Raw genomic sequence first — 20,840 nt, forward strand, 5'->3', positions numbered from 1 at the left:
GCCGCAATAGGATACCATGGTCGAAGGTATCAAAAGCTGCTGAGAGATCTAATAGAACTAGGACAGAGGAGCAACCCCTGTCCCGAGTTACATTCTTGATGTAACTTTATTGAAGTCAACAAAAAGCTAGCAAGCTTTTAAATCTTTTGCAAATTGGGTTAAATCTGAAGTGTGATGAGTAATCTATGCTTGCTCCACTCCCACAGAGGTTATCCCCACAGCATTTCAGTAAATACTTTTTGTCACTGGTTATTTTGCAGTGACACGTACCTACGTACACACACACACACACAGAGAGAGAGAGAGAGAGAGAGAGAGAGAGAGAGAGAGAGAGAGAGAGAGAACTGATTAATATAGAGCAAACATTGGATTCAGAAAATTTTTATCAATTGGCCTTTTTATTGACTGTTTCTCCAGAGCACATTATGAAACAAAATATTTAAGTTATATAGATGGGTTACTATGATTAATTTCCCTTTTTTTTCTGGAGACCCTTAAATCCTTTTATTTGACCTGTTAGATTGCTACCTTTTAAGCAGGGCAGAAAATTAGATGTGAAAATATTTGTGCCTCTATCACAAGTGGCAAAGTCTTAATGTGATGAATTCACAGAAGAAATTGCAGCGCAGTATAGACCTGCACTGTGGCCTAAAGGAATCCAAACCATGACCAAATGACAAATGATGCTGTTGCCCAAAATATAACATACACAAGGAAGAGATGGGAGAGAAACTGATCTGAAACAAGGCCTTCATTACAAAATTCCTGGCTATTCTTTGAGTGTAATAGAAAGCAACAATTTACATTGATAATGTGTCCAAATACAGTCAGAACAATATTTTACGGTTAATATATCAATTTTAAAAAACAGCCTACAAAGAAAGAAAACTCAAAAGACACCAATTTCCCCAGGTGAGATTGGGTGATTCATACATGTTAAACTACCCAATGGATTTGTTTCATAGGGGCCAAACTAAGCTGCAGTATTGACAAACACACTGGTATCCAACTTTTCTTTAGGCAGCAATCTTAAGACATCATCCTGAAAGAACAGGAGAGGTTCTGTTAATGTAACATCACATGATAGGACATGGCCAAAAGTTGTTGAACCATTTGTTGGTGGATTTTGTGGTTTGGATGCATTTAAGGAAGTGTGCGGCCACTGGGAGGTAAATGCTTCAATTCCATTGTATTGTTCAGAAAAAACCTAGCCACCAAATTTCAGCAGGTAGTTTTAAAAGAGATGCCAAATGAGGCATGATAGACATGTGGCCAGAAACTGCTTACTCCTAGCCTAGCACAGCACTGTATGTAGATATAACCACAAAGTACCTGCTTTGGGTACAGTCTATACTATGTGTTCTGAGCCTAATAAATTGGGACAATGTGGAAAACTTCTACTAACCACACTGGTTTTCTAAATATAGGAATGTTATCTTTTTGTGCACACACATTGAAATATACAGTCACTTTGCAAAACTTGTCTTCTTCATGGGAATAGATCATTGTAAAAATGAATCAAAAATGAGTCCCATGCATTTTCAAAACAAAAAGAGTGGAAAAACAATCAGATGAAATCGATTTTCTTTTTTGTCATTCATTTTCAATTATCCTATATTAGATTCCTATTCTGGACCAGAGTTAATTGCTTACATGGAGATACAAGAATGGGAAGAAATAGACTATACAATGAAACTGAAAATTAACTGGCTAGAAATCCATCAAACCTGAGTAACTGGTTGAGTTTGAACAGCTTTTAAAATCTTGTTAAAAGTCCCCCCCCGCCTTTTAATCCATCTGAAGAGTGACCGGTCTGATGTCCTGTTTTAACAAGGGCCTGTTTTACAGCATTTTGCGCTTATCACCAATATAAAGGCAATAAAGTGTGGTTGGTAAATGAATAAATAAGCAGAAGCAAAATGGTTAAGTTTTAAATGAATGGAAAATCGAAAAGTTTAAGCATTAGAATGGCATGAGAAAAATGACCTTCCTTGCTCACCCACAGCACTAAAATAGTTTTTATCAAATGACACGTCATTGGTGGAGATCAGAACTGCAGATTATGATGGAGCAGAAAGACAGGCAACATTATGCCCTCCTTATTGGGTCAGCTCGGACACAGTCCTCAGCTCCAGCCAACATGATCAAGGGCCAAAGTCAACTATGAATCTGAAGTCTTAATTCATTGCTTCTGAAGATGTTCCATTGCTCCCTGCTGTAGGGGAATCAATTAAGGAAATACTACTATATCAAAACCAACTGTCATAAGACAATGGGATTTCATAACGCAACAAGGCATATTTCCTTTTCATTCCAGGATAAGAACTGGGTGTAGCAACTATTCGGGCTCTGATCATTTTGAAATGTTAAGTACTGTAACTTGTATATGGTATCAACAGGATGGCCAAATCTTGCTTACCAACAGTTCTGCCACAGGTACAAGGAAAATGGCTCCACAAACAAGCTGCCACAGAGAATGCATAGGCTGATATACAGTATTTATCCAAACAGAAAGCCTCTTTTTCGTATCTTCATATTCAAGTCTGGTGTGTACAAGTCATTGAAAAAGGCACAGTTTTGTTTATAATATGTATAAAACAGTTCCAGCAAAGTTATTGAAATACCATTCAACATAGCACATGGCCTTCATTTTTACGAGTTATTACACTTGTTTTTTGTGGAAAAAAGATACAGATATATAAAAAGTCATATTCTAACCACAAAACACACATTGTTTGAAAAGCAACAAATTCTAATACTCTAATAGTTTCAGGCACATAATAAAACAAGCTATATAAATATACAAGAAAAGAGTCAGGCTTAAAGTTGTATGTGTAAAAATTCCTTTCACCACGGCATTATTTCCAATATTAAAAACTGAAAAGCAGGTATTTCTATTTCCCCATCACTAGCAAGTTATCCAGTAAAGACAGCAACTGCACCTCTCAATTAGAAGTCTTCAAATTCTTGCTAAATCAGGAAATCAGAAATAAATGTGTCCTTTATTTTAAAATTCCTAAAAGTAGACAATGAAAATACAATATTTTCTCGGGGAAAAAAAAGATGAAGATGGCTAAGAGTTACTTGCTGGTACAGTACGTTATTTCACCTAATTAATTTAAAATGCAAGCCAAACATGAAAGGGGTTCCTGAGTTTTAGAAAAAAAATACAGTGATGGTGCTGTGAATTTGACAAATAAGAGGTCCTGAGTGACTATTAAAACAAGGAATGCCTTTGCAGTTTTTAGAAACTGAGGGACAGGATTCAAGATTCAAATCACAGAAATTTAATAAACATCTCTCCTGAATCCTGGAAGCCAAATGGTAAATTCAAATACGTATCCAAAAAACAAAACAAAAAACGTGGGGACAACCAGAAAACAAACAAAAAGCTACTGGACTTTGCCATCTGTGGTTTTAAATTGCTTGTAATTCTTTGGACTTTTCTTTATTTGACAATTAGTGTCTGTATAAAACCATGAATCTTTTTTTTAGAATAATAAGGAAAAGCTAGTTAAGTTTAAGTGAGGAATATAGAGTTACACAGTGACAAATTTAGGTTGCCTAAGAAACAACAGGCAGAGAAATTTCAGATTTCTACTTCAGCAATTATTCATTCCTTTTATAAACTATATTCCCGTAGTGTATTTTGAGAAGGCAGCTGTGAATTGCAATTCTTTTTTAAAAAATACAATTGTCATCAATCTGATGTAGATTGAATCTAATGGACTGAAATGTGGCAGATCATGCTTACAAATCAGTTCAAAATTGGAGGTGCAGCTTTTGGCCTAACCACAATTAATAAAACCTGAAGAAAAAACATCCCACACCTCATATTTAAATAAAACAGGAGTTTGAAAAATACAACACCCACACGGGCAATCATTCAAACAAACCAGGGCAGAAGACTTATGCATTTCAGCACTATTAACCTCAACAGGTTTCGAGAACCTTTGATTAAATGTTGTGTTGTAAAATAGTCACTAAGTAACATTACACTGTTTTGCATAATTGACTTTAGACCAATGCACCAAGAAAAATTACTCACTAGCTTTGTTGACAATAAGAAGGAATGTTTCATTTTATCTGCTCTTTGCTACACTAATAATCTGTGTTTTCATACCATCTCCTTTGTGGAGATCAGGTGTAACCTGAAACCACTAAAATACAACACTGAATCTATACTCAATCTATAGCCATCTTGGGGCTGACTTCAAACTTGAAGTCTCAAACTTGAGACATCTGGCCTAATTTTGGAACTTTCTTACATCCTCCCTATTTCATTTTTGTAGCTTCTTACCTGATTGAGAGTTCTAGAAAATGTTGGGTTACATTTCAATGGTCTTTAACTATCAGCAAGTAATAAGATTTTGGATTTCCCCCCCCCAAAGGATCAACATGGCTTATCACTGCTTTTATGAAAAGTTTACTTTTGTTCTTCAAAGTAGTCTTTCCCAAACTGGATGCTAGATATATTGGACTACCATCCCCATCATTTAAGAATAGGATGACTAGAACACATACTCAAAACCTGGTTCGCACGGATCTTCACTTGTAAGTCTGTTACATTCTACAAAATACCTTCTTTGCACAAGAAACTAGTAAACCATACTAAACCAGAGATTTTGAAAGCTATGTAGAAAGATATCAGGTTACACATTTTTCCTCTTCACCTTCCCTCTATTGCTACATAGAAAATAAATTCCATATTAGGAATATAATGCCATTCAGGCAACTGTATTTTGATGGTTATGTTAATATTTTAAAAGACAATCTACAGTATACACAGATCATTGCAAGTGTATGGGTGACCCTGAGAAATTCTGTAACTACAAGATGGCTAAAAGATGCCTTATATCTTGGCTGTAAAATACTAATATAAAAAAAACAAACCCATCCATACCTAATAAAATTTAGTCTCACAAAGGGAGGCAAAGAGGCACAATCACACAAACATTACTACACATACTGTATATGTTTACCAGCTACAAACCAAACGCTGAAAAGGCATTCTGTGACGCTGAAATCAAAGTGGTTTTCAACTGAATTGTAACACTCAAGTGATTGTGTAAAAACAACTCATGAGCATCCTAAGACAGTTCTCACCGTTGTCTCACAATAGTTAGCCAATATTATTTCTGGGGAGAAAAATGCAAAACACTCTCAATAATTATACTGACGCTGGCAAGGCTGGTGAACAAAAAATCCACTGTTCTTGAGTTGCCGTGTGTAGGGATTTCTGGTGAGATTTTGGCGACGGAGACAGTTTCTGTTCAGGGACTGTCTTTCACTGAACTCTTTTATCCACTGGGAAGGACGAAAACTCTTGGTACTTTGTTCAACAAAAGTTGAATGAGCAGCAAGTGCAGCAATGTAGCATTGGACGTGTTGGCCCATTTTGCTTTGGGCTTCGGATCTAAAATTCCAAGCAGAAGGATGGAACTGATAGCGCTGGTTATAGAGCAAGAACACGGGCACATGGCAGAGAGTTTTCATGGGTAGCCACAATAACGCATGACACAATGATTCATAAACTGGTCAGTCACATTCCAATTTGCGGATATGTGGGCCCAACCTAGGTATAGGTGGTTCTTGAGTTCCAACCCTAATGGAGCCATCATGGTCATAAACTTGTGACTGTTGTAAATTGGATCGCCCACATGACCAACCTGATTTTATGAGCTTTTATGCAGTAGTCCTTAAGCAAAGAAGGGTTTGCTATGGGCTGGTTTTGCTGAAAATCAAAAGTAAATACTGACTTTTGAGAAAAACGCCATAAAAACATAATACAGAGTGCAGAACACTGCAAACAGCCATAAATGTAAGCTGATGACTGAGCGCCCTAAGTGTGCTAATGTAAACAGACCTGGGGGAGGGGGGGGAGGGAGTCCGCCATCAAAACTTTGATCCCTGTTGTAAGTACCACCAGGAAGGTACGTCATAACCTAGAATGGTTGCTAAGTGAGGGGCTGTAGGCCAAGGAGTACCTGTAGGCTCACAACGTAGGTTAATACCATAAATCCTCTTTAATTTAACCAAGGGCCAAAGTCTGTGCAAATCCAGACATCTAGTATCACTGAAATGCAGTGAACAGCACTTTCCCCAAAGTGATACAAAGATATACTAGGTACGGATGGTTTCTCTGCGGCTTATTACAAAAATTTACAATTAGAGATGATAAAACCGTTAAAGGAACTGTTCCAGACAATCCAGAGGGGGGGAAAGGTGCCACCGTCTTGGAGAACAGCTTTTATTTCCTTGATTCCGAAGGAAGACCAAGATGCTACTCAAGTTAAAAATTATAGACCGATATTGCTTTTAAATACAGATTACAAGATATTTGCTAAGGTGTTGGCTAATAGACTGATGAGGGTTCTGCAACAGGTGATTCATGGGGACCAAACGGGGTTTATTAGTGGTAGGCAAATGAAAAATAATGTGAGGCATATAGTTGATGTGTTAGAGTTTTTGGAAAGGAACAACCAGATCCCTGCGGCGCTAATCTTTCTAGATGCTGAAAAAGCTTTTGATCAACTGAATTGGCAATTTTTGATGAAAGTTTTAGATAAAATGGATTTTGGGGAAATTTTTTTACAACCGATTAGGGCATTATATCAAAAACAAACTGCCCGAATTATAGTTAATAATAGCCTGACAGAAGCATGTAATATTGAGAAGGGCACAAGGCAAGGGTGTCCGTTATCGCCCTTGTTATTTGTGTTAACATTAGAGATATTATTGGTTAAAATACGGAATTCGGAAAAAATTAAGGGTATACAAATTAGAGATCAGGATTATAGATTGAGAGCATTCGCAGTTGATCTGGTTGTTACAGTGACCCAGCCAGAGAACTCTGTTGTGGACCTGATGGAGATAATAACACAATATGGGAAGGTTTCTGGATTTAAAGTTAATATACAGAAAACCAAAATTCTGGCTAAAAATATGACAGTTTCGCAAAAGGCTCTCTTAGAAGGACTAACTGGATTTGAGATTGTTAAAAGGGTTAAATATTTGGGGGTGCTTTTGTCGCCCTCTAATACAAAGTTATATAAAAATAATTATGAAAAACTATGGGGGAAAATTCAAAAAGAATTGGAGAGTTGGGAAAAATTGCAATTGTCTTTGTTGGGACGGATCGCAGCAGTGAAAATGAATGTCCTGCCTAAATTTTTATTTTTATTTCAAATGATACCGATTCTTAAGAAAGATTCTACTTTGGAGGAATGGCAGCGAGGTATCAATAAATTTGTTTGGGCAGGGAAAAGGCCACGAGTTAAACTTAAGATTATGCAGGATATTCGTGAGAGAGGTGGTCTTAAAATGCCCAATCTCAAACTATATTATGAAGCTGCTGCATTAGTAGGAATAAGTGATTGGATTAATTTGACACAAGAGAGATTATTAAATCTTGAGGGCCACGATTTGTTGTTTGGCTGGCATGCATATTTGTTATATGATAAGAAGGTAGACAATGTGTTTAGAGTGCATATTTTAAGACAGGCATTGTTGAGAGTTTGGAAGAAGTATAGATAAGCTAGATTGCAAGATACCACTGTGGGCAATTCCAAAACACGCAATAGAAAACATACATGCTGGCTTCAAACATGATGTGACTACGTACAAGGAGATTCTGAGCTTGGAAAGAAATGTCTGGTGTTTGAAATCATATAGCCTCTTGCGAGATGAGAAGGTTGTTCAAACTTGGTTTCAATATATTCAGTTACGGGCCAGGTGGAAAGAAGACCAGAAAATTGGTTTTACAATGACTGATGAAAATTTGATAAAGCAAATTAGAAATCAGGGTCCAGCACATATCAAACGGATATATCTTGCATTGATAGAAATTGACTCAGAAACAGAGCTTGTTAAAGATTGTATGATTAAATGGGCCCAAAATATCCAAGAAGTTATTACAATGGATACGTGGGAAAGGATTTGGGTGAGGAACGTAAAATTTACACAAGCTCAAATCTAAGAGAGAATTTTTATAAAATGTTTTATAGATGGCATTTAGATCCTAAAAAACTTGCAAGTATGTATCCGAATTATCAGCCTAAATGTTGGAGGTGCGGTGACGAAGACGCAACATATTTTCACATATGGTGGACTTGTAAAAAGGTTAAGGCTTTTTGGATAAAAGTCTGGTGGAACATGCAGAAGATTTTTAAACAGAGGATAAAGTTTTGTCCGCAACTTTTTTTGTTGGGAATAATTACAGATGCTACAGTTGTGGACACTAAGTTGATGTTGAATTTAATTACGGCAGCAAGACTCTTAATAGGTCAGTATTGGAAGAAGGAGGAACTGCCGACTATAGAAGAATGGACTTTAAAGGTTTCTGACCTGGCAGAGATGGCAAAGATATCAGCCTATTTGAAAGATCACTCGCAAGAACGCTATATTATGGAATGGAGAAAATGGATTGAGTATATCCAGAACAAATACGGGACTAAGAAGTTTCATGTAGCATTTGAATAAGTCTTCCTTCCTTTTTTCCTTTTCTTATATATATTTTTATATATTTTATATTAATAGTGTTTGTAGTTATCCTAAATGAGCTAGAGAGTGATAGATTTTAGAGTTTACGGTTGTCAGCATATGGTTGTTTATGATTCTTTTTTTTTTTTATACCTTGTACTTAGCTCTGGGAAGTCGGGGGGGGGGGGTAGGGGGGAGGGGTAAGGAGGGAGGGACAGGGGAGGGGTAGGGGGGTTTGTTAAAGATAAAATGTATGATAAAACTTTTCAATTAAAAAAAAAGATACTATACATCTTTCCCCAAAGGAAGTTGAGGGAAACCTTTGGCTGCATAGTCAACTGCTCATTTTCTGTAGGAAGAGGCTGGAGAAAGGGAGTGGAAGACTGAGGTTCAAGTAACAGGCAATTATACAGAGGCCATTAAGGAGCTCTTGATTCACATGTCCTGCATGAGGTGTGTGTGTGTGTGTGTGTCAATCTTTTATCCAATCCCTGCCCCTTCACTTTCCCTCTTCTTCCTCCTCCACATGTAACTTGTGTCTGCAGCTCACCCTACTGAGAAAGATGAATTTCACTTAATGCATGTTTTGCAACAGAAAAAAATTTGATGATGAAAAGATATTGCCAAAAAGGTATCTTCCTGACATGGCTCAGGAAGGAAATCAGTTCCTCTACACTACAGTACACTTACTCTACATGGGGCTGCCCTTGAGGTCCACTCGGAGACTTCAACTGGTGCAGAATGCAGCCGCGCGAGTTGTCTTGGGGGTTTCCAGATACTCCCATGTTACACCTTTGCTCCGCGAGCTGTATTGGCTACCGGTTGCTCTCCGGGTGAGGTTCAAGGTGTTAGTGATGACTTACAAAGCCCTACATGGCATGGGTCCGGATTACCTACGGCAACACCTGCAGCCGGCGTCAACTTCCCTCCGTCCAGTGTGCTCCCACAGAGAGGGCCTCCTCAGGGTGCCTCCGATCAAAGAATGCTGATTGGTGGCCCCCAGGGGGAGAGCGTTCTCTGTGGGCGCGCCAGACCTATGGAACCGCTTGCCGGTCGAGCTCCGGATGGCCCCCGACCCAAGCTCCTTCTGGCGCGATCTCAAAACGTTCTTTTTTGAACAAGCTGGCCTGGTCTGATGGGATGGGGTTGGGTTTTTTATAAATTAGTTTTAACTTTTAATATGTATTAATTATTACAGGCATAGTTGTTTAATCAGTTTTTAATTTTTGTATCTTGTTTTTTATTATGTATTGCCCTGTTCACCGCCCTGAGTCCTTCGGGAGAAGGGCGGTATACAAATTAAATTATTAAATTATTAAATTACTGAATGATGCACAGAGCAAAACTTTCAAATTTGGGGTAGATGCTAATAAGATTTGAGATGGCACTGAGAAAGGGGATCCTGGAATCCTGATCATTAAGCTAAATGAAAACATCACCTCAATTTATGGGCGCTGTCAAAAAAGTCAGCATCATATTTCAAAATATTAAGAATACTTCTGATCCTCTAAAGGAGAACTGTAGAGCTGCGACAAGAGCAGGACCACCTAAGAGGTTAACAGAGGTGAAGGAGCTCTTGAACAAGAAACACCATGGCATCTGGAATGTTTCCTTTTCAAAAGATAGAAAAGGTTAAAATGGTAAAAAATATATGAAATCAAGCATATTACGGAAAATGTGGCTACAGGATAGATTTTTTTATGGGTATCATTTAATGGCATGAATGCAGAAAGAACACAAGTATTAGAAGGAATTCGTTCCTTAGAGTTTAACTATGGAAATAAATTGCCATCAGATCTGGTAACAATGACCAATTTAGAACTGTTGAAAAGAGGATTTTGAAAATCATGAATAATCCAGCGTATTGTCTCTTGAATCATTAGCAGCACAACTTAAAAAGTTAATTGCTAGAAAGGAAAGAGTGCAGAGGACAATTATGTTTATGCTCTATTAATAATTTTCTTGAGCATAGATCGTTGGCTACTATATTATATATTAATTTTGAACTAACAAAGCCCTTAGCCTGATTCAGGAAGGCTCCTTGTCCATTGACTCCTTTTCCAGGCCTGAAAATCTTTATACTTGCCACTTTTACTACTACTGCACCTCTGGATTATCTTGATAATTGCAAAGGAAACAGGACTTTAGTTTTTTTTCTTGAAAACATTTTGCTTCTCATCCAAGAAGCTTCTTCAGTTCTTGGATGAGAAGCAAAATGTTTTCAAGAAAAAGCTAAGAAAGTCCAGTTGCCTTTTGAAAAGCACCCTTGAATCACCATGATCTGGATGATTTAGATCAGGGGTGTCAAACTCAATTTCATTGAGGGCCGCATCAGCACTGCGGTTGCCCTCAGGGGGCCGGGTGGGTGTGGCCAGGGTGGGCGTGGCCTACTGGGTGGGCATGGCTAGAGTGCGTACGGCCTACTGGGTGGGCGTGGCCAGCTCTACATTGTTCGCATCAAGCGGGCCTATGGGGGCCTGGGCAGGAGTGGGACAGATCTCAGGGTCTCTGGGCCAGGGCCAAGGCAGTGGGGGCCGTTCCCTCACTGTTTCCAGGATGGTTTCGCGGGCCGCATGAAACCACTTTGTGGGCCGGATCCGGCCCCCGGGCCTTGTGTTTGACATGTCTGATTTAGATTCTCCACAGACGTGCAAAGGAAACAGTAATGTGGAGCAAAAATGAGCATTTCTCACTGATTTCAGTGCACTATACTTAGGTTTCGCTTCCAAAGCTTATATCTCAAAAGGTGCTTTTTTTTTCCTTCCAAAAGTGGACTTTGTTTTTTTCCTTGAAGACATTTCACTTCTCATCCAAGAAGCTTCATCAGTTCTGGCAGATGATGAAGTTTCTTGGATGATAAACGAAACATCTTCAAGGAAAAAAACAAAGAAAGTCCAGTTGGCTTTGGAAAGAAAGAAAGAAAGAAAAAGGCAGCTTTGAGAAAATCATGACTTGGATGAATGAAAATCTCCATTGACACTTCCAATATTTATATATGCGCCCTTTTCTGAATGAATGGTATAAGACTAAATCTGAAGTGTCACTGCACACTTGCCAAGGGCCACATCTTAATAGGGGACTCACCTTCAGCTCCTGGTATTTTCTCATCTAGCTGCCTCAGTGCTTTTCTCACTCACTCCTACTATCTGTTTACAAGCACACTCTGAGCTCAGCTCAAAGAAGAGAACAAATGATAAGCATTGTTGGAGGGCCAGAGTGGGGGAAGCAAGAAGAAAAGCATTCTGCCCATAGCATCATTCACACCACTCATAATAATTTTCAATGCTGTCTTAATGTAATTTTCCCATTTTTTTCACTTCTACATTTTGCCTGAATCAAAGAATAGAGAACATACCTACGATTGCTTTCATCCCGGGATTCCACTTCCTCCTCCCCCTCCTCCTCTTCCTCCTCCTGTTCTTCTTTTTCATCACAATTGTTCTTGTTGAGGTTGTGACAGATATTATGGATTGCATATACAGACATGCTGGGATGTTCAATGAGCAGATTTTCCAGTGGGCTGGTTTCTACTTTGAGAGTGGTTAAACCACCTGCTGTAAAACACGGAGGGGGAGTGATGAACCAGCTCTCTTCCAGGGGGCATGGGTCTAATTGGATGAAGCAGGATTCGCTGGCATCTGCCAAGCAGTCCAAGGAATCAGGCAGACAAGAGAAGATAGGCGAGTGGTCATCAGGAGGTGGTTTGCAGATGTTATCCACTTCCTCCGCCTCTTCTTCATCAACAGTAGAGAAGCTTGAACAAGAATCTGTCAGGAATTACAACAGTCTTTGAGATATACAAGAGCCGATCAAGGTAGTGGAGTAGTGGAGACTGGATATTCTAGAGTTAGCCTTCTAATAGCCAGGGACCTCTATATAGATTAATAGCATATATCCCAACTCATAGAGGGCCTAGTTATGGAAGATTAGTTTATAGGAACAATGTAGAAATTGTTTACAGAATTTATATATAGCTTTACAACAAAAATAAACAAGCAATTCACATTAAGTACTATATATAATACATTCCATCAAATTAAAAATAATACCCAGAGTATACTGGGAATTAATACCTATATCTTACATTTTGTGTGTGTGTACGTAGAGAAAAACAGGAATCATACCAACTTAGTTTCAATATTTATTATTTATTTATTTATTTATTATATTTTTATACCGCCCTTCTCCCGAAGGACTCAGGGCGGTGTACAGGGCAATAAATACAAAAACAGGATACAAAAGTCAAAAGCGATTAAATAAATGCCCAAGGTTAAAACAATAATTAAGACGTATTAAAACCCCAACCCTAACCCATCAGACCAGGTCAGATTGCTCAAATAGATAAGTTTTTAGATCGCGCTGGAAGGAGCGAAGGTCGGGGGCCATCCGGAGCTCAACCGGCAAGCGGTTCCATAGGTCTGGCGCGCCCACAGAGAACGCTCTCCCCCTGGGGGCCACCAATCGACATTCTTTGATCGGAGGCACCCTGAGGAGGCCCTCTCTGTGGGAGCGCACTGGACGGAGGGAGGTTGACGCCGGCCGCAGGTGTTGCCGTAGGTAATCCGGACCCATGCCATGTAGGGCTTTATAAGTCATTACTAACACCTTGAATCTCACCCGGAGGGCAACCGGCAGCCAATGCAGCTCGCGGAGCAAAGGTGTAACATGGGAGTATAGGGAAACCCCCAGCACAACTCGCGCGGCTGCATTCTGCACCAGTTGGAGCCTCTGAGTGGACTTCAAGGGCAGCCCCATGTAGAGAGCATTACAGTAGTCTAGACGAGAAGTCACGAGCGCATGAGTGACTGTACGCAAGGCATCCCGGTCTAGATAGGGTCGCAACTGGCACACCAGGCGAACCTGGGCAAAGGCCCCCCTAGTCACAGCTCCAATATGCTCTTCTAAAGAGAGCTGTGAATCTAGAAGGACCCCCAAGTTGCGCGCCCTATCTACGGGGGGGGTAATAGCTCACCCCCCATGGCCAGAGATGGGATAATTGGAATTTCCTGGGATGCTGGCACAAACAGCCACTCAGTCTTGTCAGGGTTGAGTCGAAGCCTGTTCCTCCCCATCCAGACCCGAACCGCCTCCAGGCAGCGGGACATCACGTCGAGGGCATCACTGGGGTGGTTTGGGGTCGAAATAAAAAGCTGGGTATCATCAGCATATTGATGATACCCAACTCCAAAACCACGAATGATCTCGCCCAGCGGCTTCATATAGATGTTGAACAGGAGAGGCGAGAGAACCGATCCCTGAGGAACTCCACAAATGAGAGGTCTCAAGGTCGATCTCTGCCCCCCTGCCAACACCGACTGCGAGCGTCCCAGAAGATAGGAGGAGAACCACTGGAGAACTGTGCCTCCCACTCCTAACCCCCTGAGACGTCGCAGCAGGATACCATGGTCGATGGTATCAAAAGCCTCTGAGAGGTCTAAAAGGACTAGGACAGAGGAGCAACCCCTGTCCCGAGCCCGCCAGAGATCATTCACCAGCGCGACCAATGCTGTCTCCGTGCTGTACCCCGGCCTGAAACCCGATTGGTACGGGTCTAGATAATCAGCTTCATCCAAGAACAAAGGGAGCTGTTGCGTCACCATGCTCTCAACAACCTTCGCCAGAAAGCGAAGGTTGGAGACTGGACAATATTTGTTTAACACAGCTGGGTCCAGGGCAGGCTTCTTGAGGAGGGGTCTCACCACCGCCTCCTTCAAGGCGGCGGGAAAGCTACCCTCACTCAAAGAGGCAGTAATCACTGCCTGGAGCCAGCCTCGTATCCCATCCCGGGCCGCATAAGTCAGCCAGGAGGGACACGGGTCCAACAAACACGTGGTGGAGCTCGGCTTTCCCATGATCTTGTCCACTTCTTCAGGAGTCACAGGGTCGAACTCTTCCCAGATTACATCGACAAGGCTGCCCGTATCCTCATCGTCAGACTCTGCCCAGTCAGAGTCCAGACCGGTCCGGATCCAAGCGATTTTGTCCGACAGAAATCGAGTAAACTCCTCGGCTCGACCCTGCAAGGGTTCCTCCCTCACCTCCTGATTAAGGAGAGAGCGAGTTACTCTAAACAGGGCGGCTGGGCGATTATCTGCGGACGCGATGAGGGTGGCAAAGTGGTTAGACCTTGCCACCCTCATCGTCGCGAGATAAGTTCTCGTAAACGACCTTAGTCGTAACCGGTCGGATTCGGATCGGCTGGATCTCCAACAGCTCTCTAGGCCCCGTCACCGACACTTCATGTCCTGGAGCTCCATGGAGAACCATGGAGCCCATTGGGATCTGCGCCGGGTCAAGGGCCGTATGGGTACAACTTGGTCGAGTGCCTCTGTGGCTGCCCTTTCCCAGGCTTCCACTAGGGCATCGACCGAGCTGTGGGCAAAGGAGGCAGGTGGGGGCCCAAGCGCCGTCTGGAACCACTCAGGGTCCATCAGGCGCCTAGGACGGAACCATCTTATTGGCGCAGCAACCCCACGACGGGGAGTGGCAAAATGGAAGACCAACCGCATGAGATGATGATCGGTCCATGACAGGGGTGTAATAGTTGGAGAACCCCCCCCCCCGAGATCATCTAACCACCGTCCGGATAGAAAAACCAAATCGAGCGTGTGACCCCCCCTATGAGTTGGGCCCTGAATAACCTGCATCAAGTCCATGGCCGTCATGGAAGCCATGAACTCCCGAGCTAACTCAGATGATCCCCCCAGGGATGGTAGGTTGAAGTCACCCAAAACTATAAGTTTGGGGAACTCAACCACCAACCCTGAGAGGATATCGAGAAGCTCAGGCAGGGCTGCTGCTACGCGACTATATTGAAAATTTCACTTCCTTCACCTGAGGAAGGTACATGAATATTATCCCCGACTATGGATAAGGATTTTCTTACCAAACCAAAAGCATGTAGTAGCCATCTCCAAGCTGGGTGTTCCTCTATCCTTATAAACTATAGCCAACATGACTTCTAGGATTGTTTTGGCCTTGCTGCCTATCAATCTGCCACCAAGTTGGAGAAAGCAGCCTTTGAGAATTTATTCTTTTGTTCCAACAATAACTGAGCAAACTGGAGCAGGGACAAGAAAGAATGAGGAATGGCCAGTCTTCTGCTATAATCAATTGTTGGAAGCACAGTAATTTCCCAGAAATTAAGCTAGTTTTGAAAAGGTGGGCTAAACAGCTTGAAGTTATATTGTTTTCTTCCTCACATCATCCATGTTTAGCCTGATATACTGCCTGCAAATAAAGAACTTTTTGGTATAAATTCTCCCATTTAGACATTCTGTTTAAAAGGTATCTTACCAATAAAATCTACCAGAATCCACTCTTCTTCTTCTTTCTCACTGAACTCTGGTTCTTGGCTGGGCAAATTACTGAGTTCTCCCACAAACATATTATTCAGCCTCTGGAACATTACTAAGACGAAACAAGACTCTGGCTAGCACTTGCTTGCACCCACAGGATGAGGTACCACTCTACAGCGTACCAATCAAAGTTTAGGGTGCAGGTAGAAGATTAAAGTGCATAAAAACTTTTATCAGCTGAGGCACTGGATGCGGAGAGGCATGGTTTGTAAACAGTTGCTACAAAAACCTGCAGAGAAGACAATAAGAAAAGAATAATTTTAATGCTCTATGCAAGCACAAAACACATCCTGCATCTGCATTCAATTAAACCTGTAATTCTCAGCCATGATAATGTTGTATATGTTGTGTTTACCATGGAGTGGTAACCAGGCAGGCCTGCAGGAGAATTCTGAGAGTTAAACCCAGGGTACCAGTTTGGAAGCTGCCACAGAATCAGCAAAGACCCCTGGATCTATTTGGTGGATTTTGGAGTGCTCGTAAGATTAAAAACCACACAAGTCTGCCACCTGTGGTGCTGTGCCACACAGGACTTCCACAGGGCGCTGTAGAAAAGGAGACCTCCCCTTTTGCCATCAGCAATGTATTTATGTTGTCAGATATCTCCTTTCCCATGCTGGCTGCCTTGCGCATTGTATTTCCCAATCTGGCTGCCTTCTAAATATGCAATTTATTTCCCAGAATTCTCAGCAGTAGCCACACTGGCTGAGGAACCTGGAACGGAAGTCCATTCATCTAAAATACTCAGGTTGGTCACAACCAGGGCTTTTTTTCTCATTGAATGCTCAGAACGGAGTTCCGGCACCTTTTTTGGATGGAACATTGTAGGGTAGGCAAGGCAGGTTGTGTGACATGTGTGAGTTCCGGCACCTTTTTCTTTTACAAAAAAAAGCACTGGTCACAACTATGCTAAGCATAAGAACTGTTTGGGATTTGCCTAGTCCAGAGGGTATTTTATGGATTGCATTCTATTTTATAGTGTTTAATGAATGGTGACTCTATCATCAAACTTCAGCAGCAAAAGTCATTAACTTTTAGCAATGTGGTTTGTTACTTTATTTTCCCAAGCATCAAAGAGAGAGAGAAAATAACCAACCATCTTCCACTGATAGCTTAAAAGGCTGTATGGACCCAGCCAACTGTGATTTACTAAACAAGCCAACATTAAGATAATTATGGGTTAATACAATGTGTGAAGATACTTCAGGTCTCCATTTCTTCTGAGCTTACAAAACAATTTTTTGTGTTTTGGAATCTATTCTAAATCCCTAAACTTCATGGTTTTTTGTCTGTGGTCATTTCTCTAAATATACTGCAGGAATATTAAAAGTTCCCTTTGGTTTTTAGAAAACACTTTTGCTCTTTGACCATATCACTGTTTCCAGCAGGGGGCTCAACACTGAAAAGATTTAAGTTCCAGTGTTCTCATCCAGAGACCATTAACCCTGATCCTTCAGTTTTCTTGTTTTGCATATTTGCAGCATGGTAAGTCAATACAAGGGACGTGGTGGCTTAGTGGGTTAGGACGCTGAGCTTGTCGATCAGAAGGTTGGCAGTTTGGCGGGTTGAATCCCGAGTGCCGCGTAACAGAGTGAGAGCCTGTTACTCGTTCCAGCTTCTGCCAACCTAGCAGTTCGAAAGCACGTAAAAATGCAAGTAGAAAAATAGGGACCACTATGGTGGGAAGGTAACAGCGTTCCGTGCGCCTTTGGCGTCTAGTCATGCCGGCCACATGACCACAGAGACATCCTCGGACAAGTGCTGGCTCTTCGGCTTTGAAATGGAGATGAACACCAGCCCCTAGAGTCGGAAACGACTAGCACGCATGTGCGGGGGAACCTTTACCTTTACCTTTACCTAAGGCAATACAGAGCTGCACTGGGTTTAGATTATTGGCTTTAGAACTTGTACAAACAGCAAATCAAGCATACCACATAGACATGGTTTACTGTAGAAAGATTATTTAAAATAGTTACTTACAGAGGAAAAAATATACATCTGAATATCCTTATATACTGTACCAATATACCAACCCAATCCAACCTTTTTTTGTCCTGAATACAAATGTAACTGTTCTAAAGGAGTTATTTTCCTCCAGCCAAGCATCACAGCTAATTGAAATCATCAGAGGAGTTCATGTTCGTGGAAGTCTGAGATTGCATCAGATTACATAAATTGGGTTTACCCATGCTCACAGTGAACATAATAACAAACAGAACAGTTGCCCAATATTGGAGGCGTCTGGAAAAAAAAATACTTTTGAAATATAAAGGGGTGGAGGTGGGTGGGAAAATGATTCTCTTCTCTCCAAAGAATCAAAATGATCTATTATACCAAGAATACATTTGCTTAGTTAGGACAGGGGTAGGCAACCTCGGCTCTTTTATGACTCATGGACTTCAACTCCCAGAATTCCTGAGCCAGCCAAGCTGGCTCAGGAATTCTGGGAATTGAAGTCCATGAGTCATAAAAGAGCCAAGGTTGCCTACCCCTGGCTTAGAACAATCCAGGAGACACCGAAGACTAAGCTTACTGCTGCTGGGGTTTGTAATACTGAACACATGGGAGCCACAGCTTGTCTGTGCATGCGTTTTAGGAGTATATTATATGACTCCCACCCCCACCAAAGCTGCATCCATCCATCCATCCAATCTACACACACAAGACACACAAACTGGGCCGCATTTCCCTGAAAACGTTCGCCAGCAAACTTCCCCCTTGGCAGCAGCGGCAGCGGCGCCTGGCTGATTCAAGGAGTGTTTAGTCACATCTGAGCGCCAGAAAAGTGCCCTAAAGCAGCGTTTCCCAACCTTAGGAACTTGAAGATGCGTGGACTTCAACTCCCAGAATTCCCCAGCCAGCATAGCTGGCTGGGGAATTCTGGGAGTTGAAGTCCACGCATCTTCAAGTTCCTAAGGTTGGGAAACGCTGCCCTAAAGTACTGCTGTTAAGGAAGGGAAGAAAGCTGAAGAAAAGGCGACTTCTCGCCTCTGTTTAAACAAAACAGGATATGCAAAGGAAGACGGCAACCCGACACCTCTCCAGCCCTTTGGGCGGGACCAAGCACTTCCCGCTCCTCCTCTTCCATCTCACCAGAAGGCGGCGAAACGCGAAAGCGACTCCCGCGGCAGGTTGCAAACTAGGTAGGGAAAGTGAAGAAGGTAAGCTAAAAAATGCGAGGATCGAGGCCCGCCAAGCCGGAATCCCGCGGCGTTGCCCGGCTTTAGGTGCAACTTCAGCCCAAGAGCTCCGTACTCCGAGGATTGGCAGCAGGCGGGTAGCTTAAATGGGCATCTCTAAAGCTGGGGTATTTCTGGGTATTCGCCCGGAGTCCTCGTTGAATGGATGGTGACCTCCGCTCGGCTTTCTCGAGCGAAAAGGAAGTGTTTTCCGGCCGTCAGCCTTCGCGCAGGCGCCCCTAAACTCGGTTTGGCGTCGAAAGCGCAAACCACGCTTTTTTTCTACCTCTTATTATTAATATTTTTTTTTTATCGCCGCAGCCGCTCTTCCGCGATCACAGCAAAATTACAACTCCGAAACTGAATCTGGATAGCAGACGCCGATCCATTTTGGAGGGGGGTGGGGGGGGGAAACCTAGGATTTAACGCTAGGCATATTAAACGCAGAATAAAACACGTCGGAATTGATCTGCGAGTGAATCTTGCCTACGTTGCTTTAACGGCAAATCCCGCCCGTCGATCTCACTCGTCTTAATTCCAAGTTTCGGCTCCGGGTAGGCCACCATTTAAAATGCCCCTCGAGACCAAATAATGATAAAAAGTAAAGCTTAAAACGTTAATAAAATCCAAGTAGAAACTCTTCTCTCCCCCCCCCTCCCCCCGTCTCTAAACCAGCGTTTTCCAACCTTAGGAACTTGAAGATGCGTGGACTTCAACTCCCAGAATTCCCCAGCCAGCATAGCTGGCTGGGGAATTCTGGGAGTTGAAGTCCACGCATCTTCAAGTTCCTAAGGTTGGGAAATGCTGGAGTAGCGGACTGCATTTCGAGCAGCTTTCTCGGATCGCCGTCTGAATCGTCTCTCTCTCTCTCCGGATGTGCGCTGACTGACCTGCCTGGCGCTACCCTCCGAGGAAACGCCAGCAGGACGCGGGGCTGGAGCCAGAGGGAAGAGACCTGCGCCACAAGTGGTTGCGATCAGCCGCCTCTAAACACTCCTCGAGCGAGGTCGAAGCCGCCAGCGGGCTTCTCACGACTCGGCTCTTGAGGGGGAAAAACGGGGACGGGGAGAACTACTTTTATTGCGGCCTTACTCCTCGCCTCGCCACCGGTCCGCTTGTTTACAGCTTTGCAGAAAGGGGGGAGACGGCTCCTTGCCCACGGCAGGATGGAAGAACGGAACTCGCATCAGCCGCCCAATCTAAAAGGCAGCGGCGGGGGAGAATCCCCTGGCACCCCCGTTCGGATCTTTTAAATAGCCTCCGGTTGGAAAAAAAAAACAAACCGGAGCGACCGATCATTCCAGGCGGAACATGCCCGGGCGGATCGCGCGGCGTCCTTCGCGCCAAGCGCGCATCGGGGAAGTCGCTCTGGCCACCCACCCCGCTCCCAAAGAGCAGCCGCGGGCGGCATCGCTCACCGTCTGCGAACGTCGGGGCAGAACGAAGCTGGACGGCGGCTACTGAGGTAGGTGGCAGGGCGGCGGTCCTCTTGGTTCCTTCGAGGCTCCCTGTTGCGTCGGCCCGTCTCAGCTCCCGGCTGAGTCTTTTGTTGTTATAGAATCCAGCGAACAGCTGATCGGCAGGGGCCGTCCCTGGCCCCGCCCCGGCTCCCCCCACTTTCCCATCCCATCCTGTGCTGAGTCTATGTATCTCTGCGTGAGAAGGCGGCGGCTGGAAGCGGCGGGGGGGGGGGCGGGCGGAGGGAAATGGACAGCGGCTTCGGCTGCACCAATGTGAGCCTCGCGGTGTTCGGGGCCGCGCCGAGACAGGCTGTCACTAACGCACGTGATCTGGCCCTTCGCTGCGGAATCAAAGCAAGTTC

At 43.1% G+C, this 20,840-nt stretch overlaps 1 protein-coding gene across 1 annotated transcript; it reads right to left on the minus strand.

The window, feature by feature from the left end:
• Nucleotides 1-242: 242 nt before the first annotated feature.
• Nucleotides 243-20,624, minus strand: TP53INP1 (tumor protein p53 inducible nuclear protein 1). Its single transcript, XM_083358424.1, has 4 exons — nt 20,437-20,624; nt 15,778-16,068; nt 11,837-12,248; nt 243-5,416 (listed from the first exon to the last, which is right to left on the minus strand). Exons 2-4 carry the CDS (start codon nt 15,887-15,889, stop codon nt 5,164-5,166), a joined length of 777 nt encoding a protein of 258 aa, XP_083214550.1. The 5' UTR covers nt 15,890-16,068; nt 20,437-20,624; the 3' UTR covers nt 243-5,163.
• Nucleotides 20,625-20,840: the final 216 nt, after the last annotated feature.

Source organism: Vipera ursinii (assembly GCF_947247035.1).
Source record: "Vipera ursinii genome assembly, chromosome: 3".
Taxonomy (NCBI): domain Eukaryota; kingdom Metazoa; phylum Chordata; class Lepidosauria; order Squamata; family Viperidae; genus Vipera; species Vipera ursinii.

Excerpts from the sequence above, each read along its gene's own strand:
- TP53INP1 (XM_083358424.1), bottom strand. The coding sequence starts at position 15,889 with ATGTTCCAGAGGCTGAATAATATGTTTGTGGGAGAACTCAGTAATTTG. Across the intron at positions 12,249-15,777 it reads GATTCTGGTAGATTTTATTG|ATTCTTGTTCAAGCTTCTCT; the intron begins GTAAGATACCTT and ends AATTCCTGACAG. Across the intron at positions 5,417-11,836 it reads CGGGATGAAAGCAATCGTAG|ATCCGAAGCCCAAAGCAAAA; the intron begins GTATGTTCTCTA and ends TTGGAATTTTAG.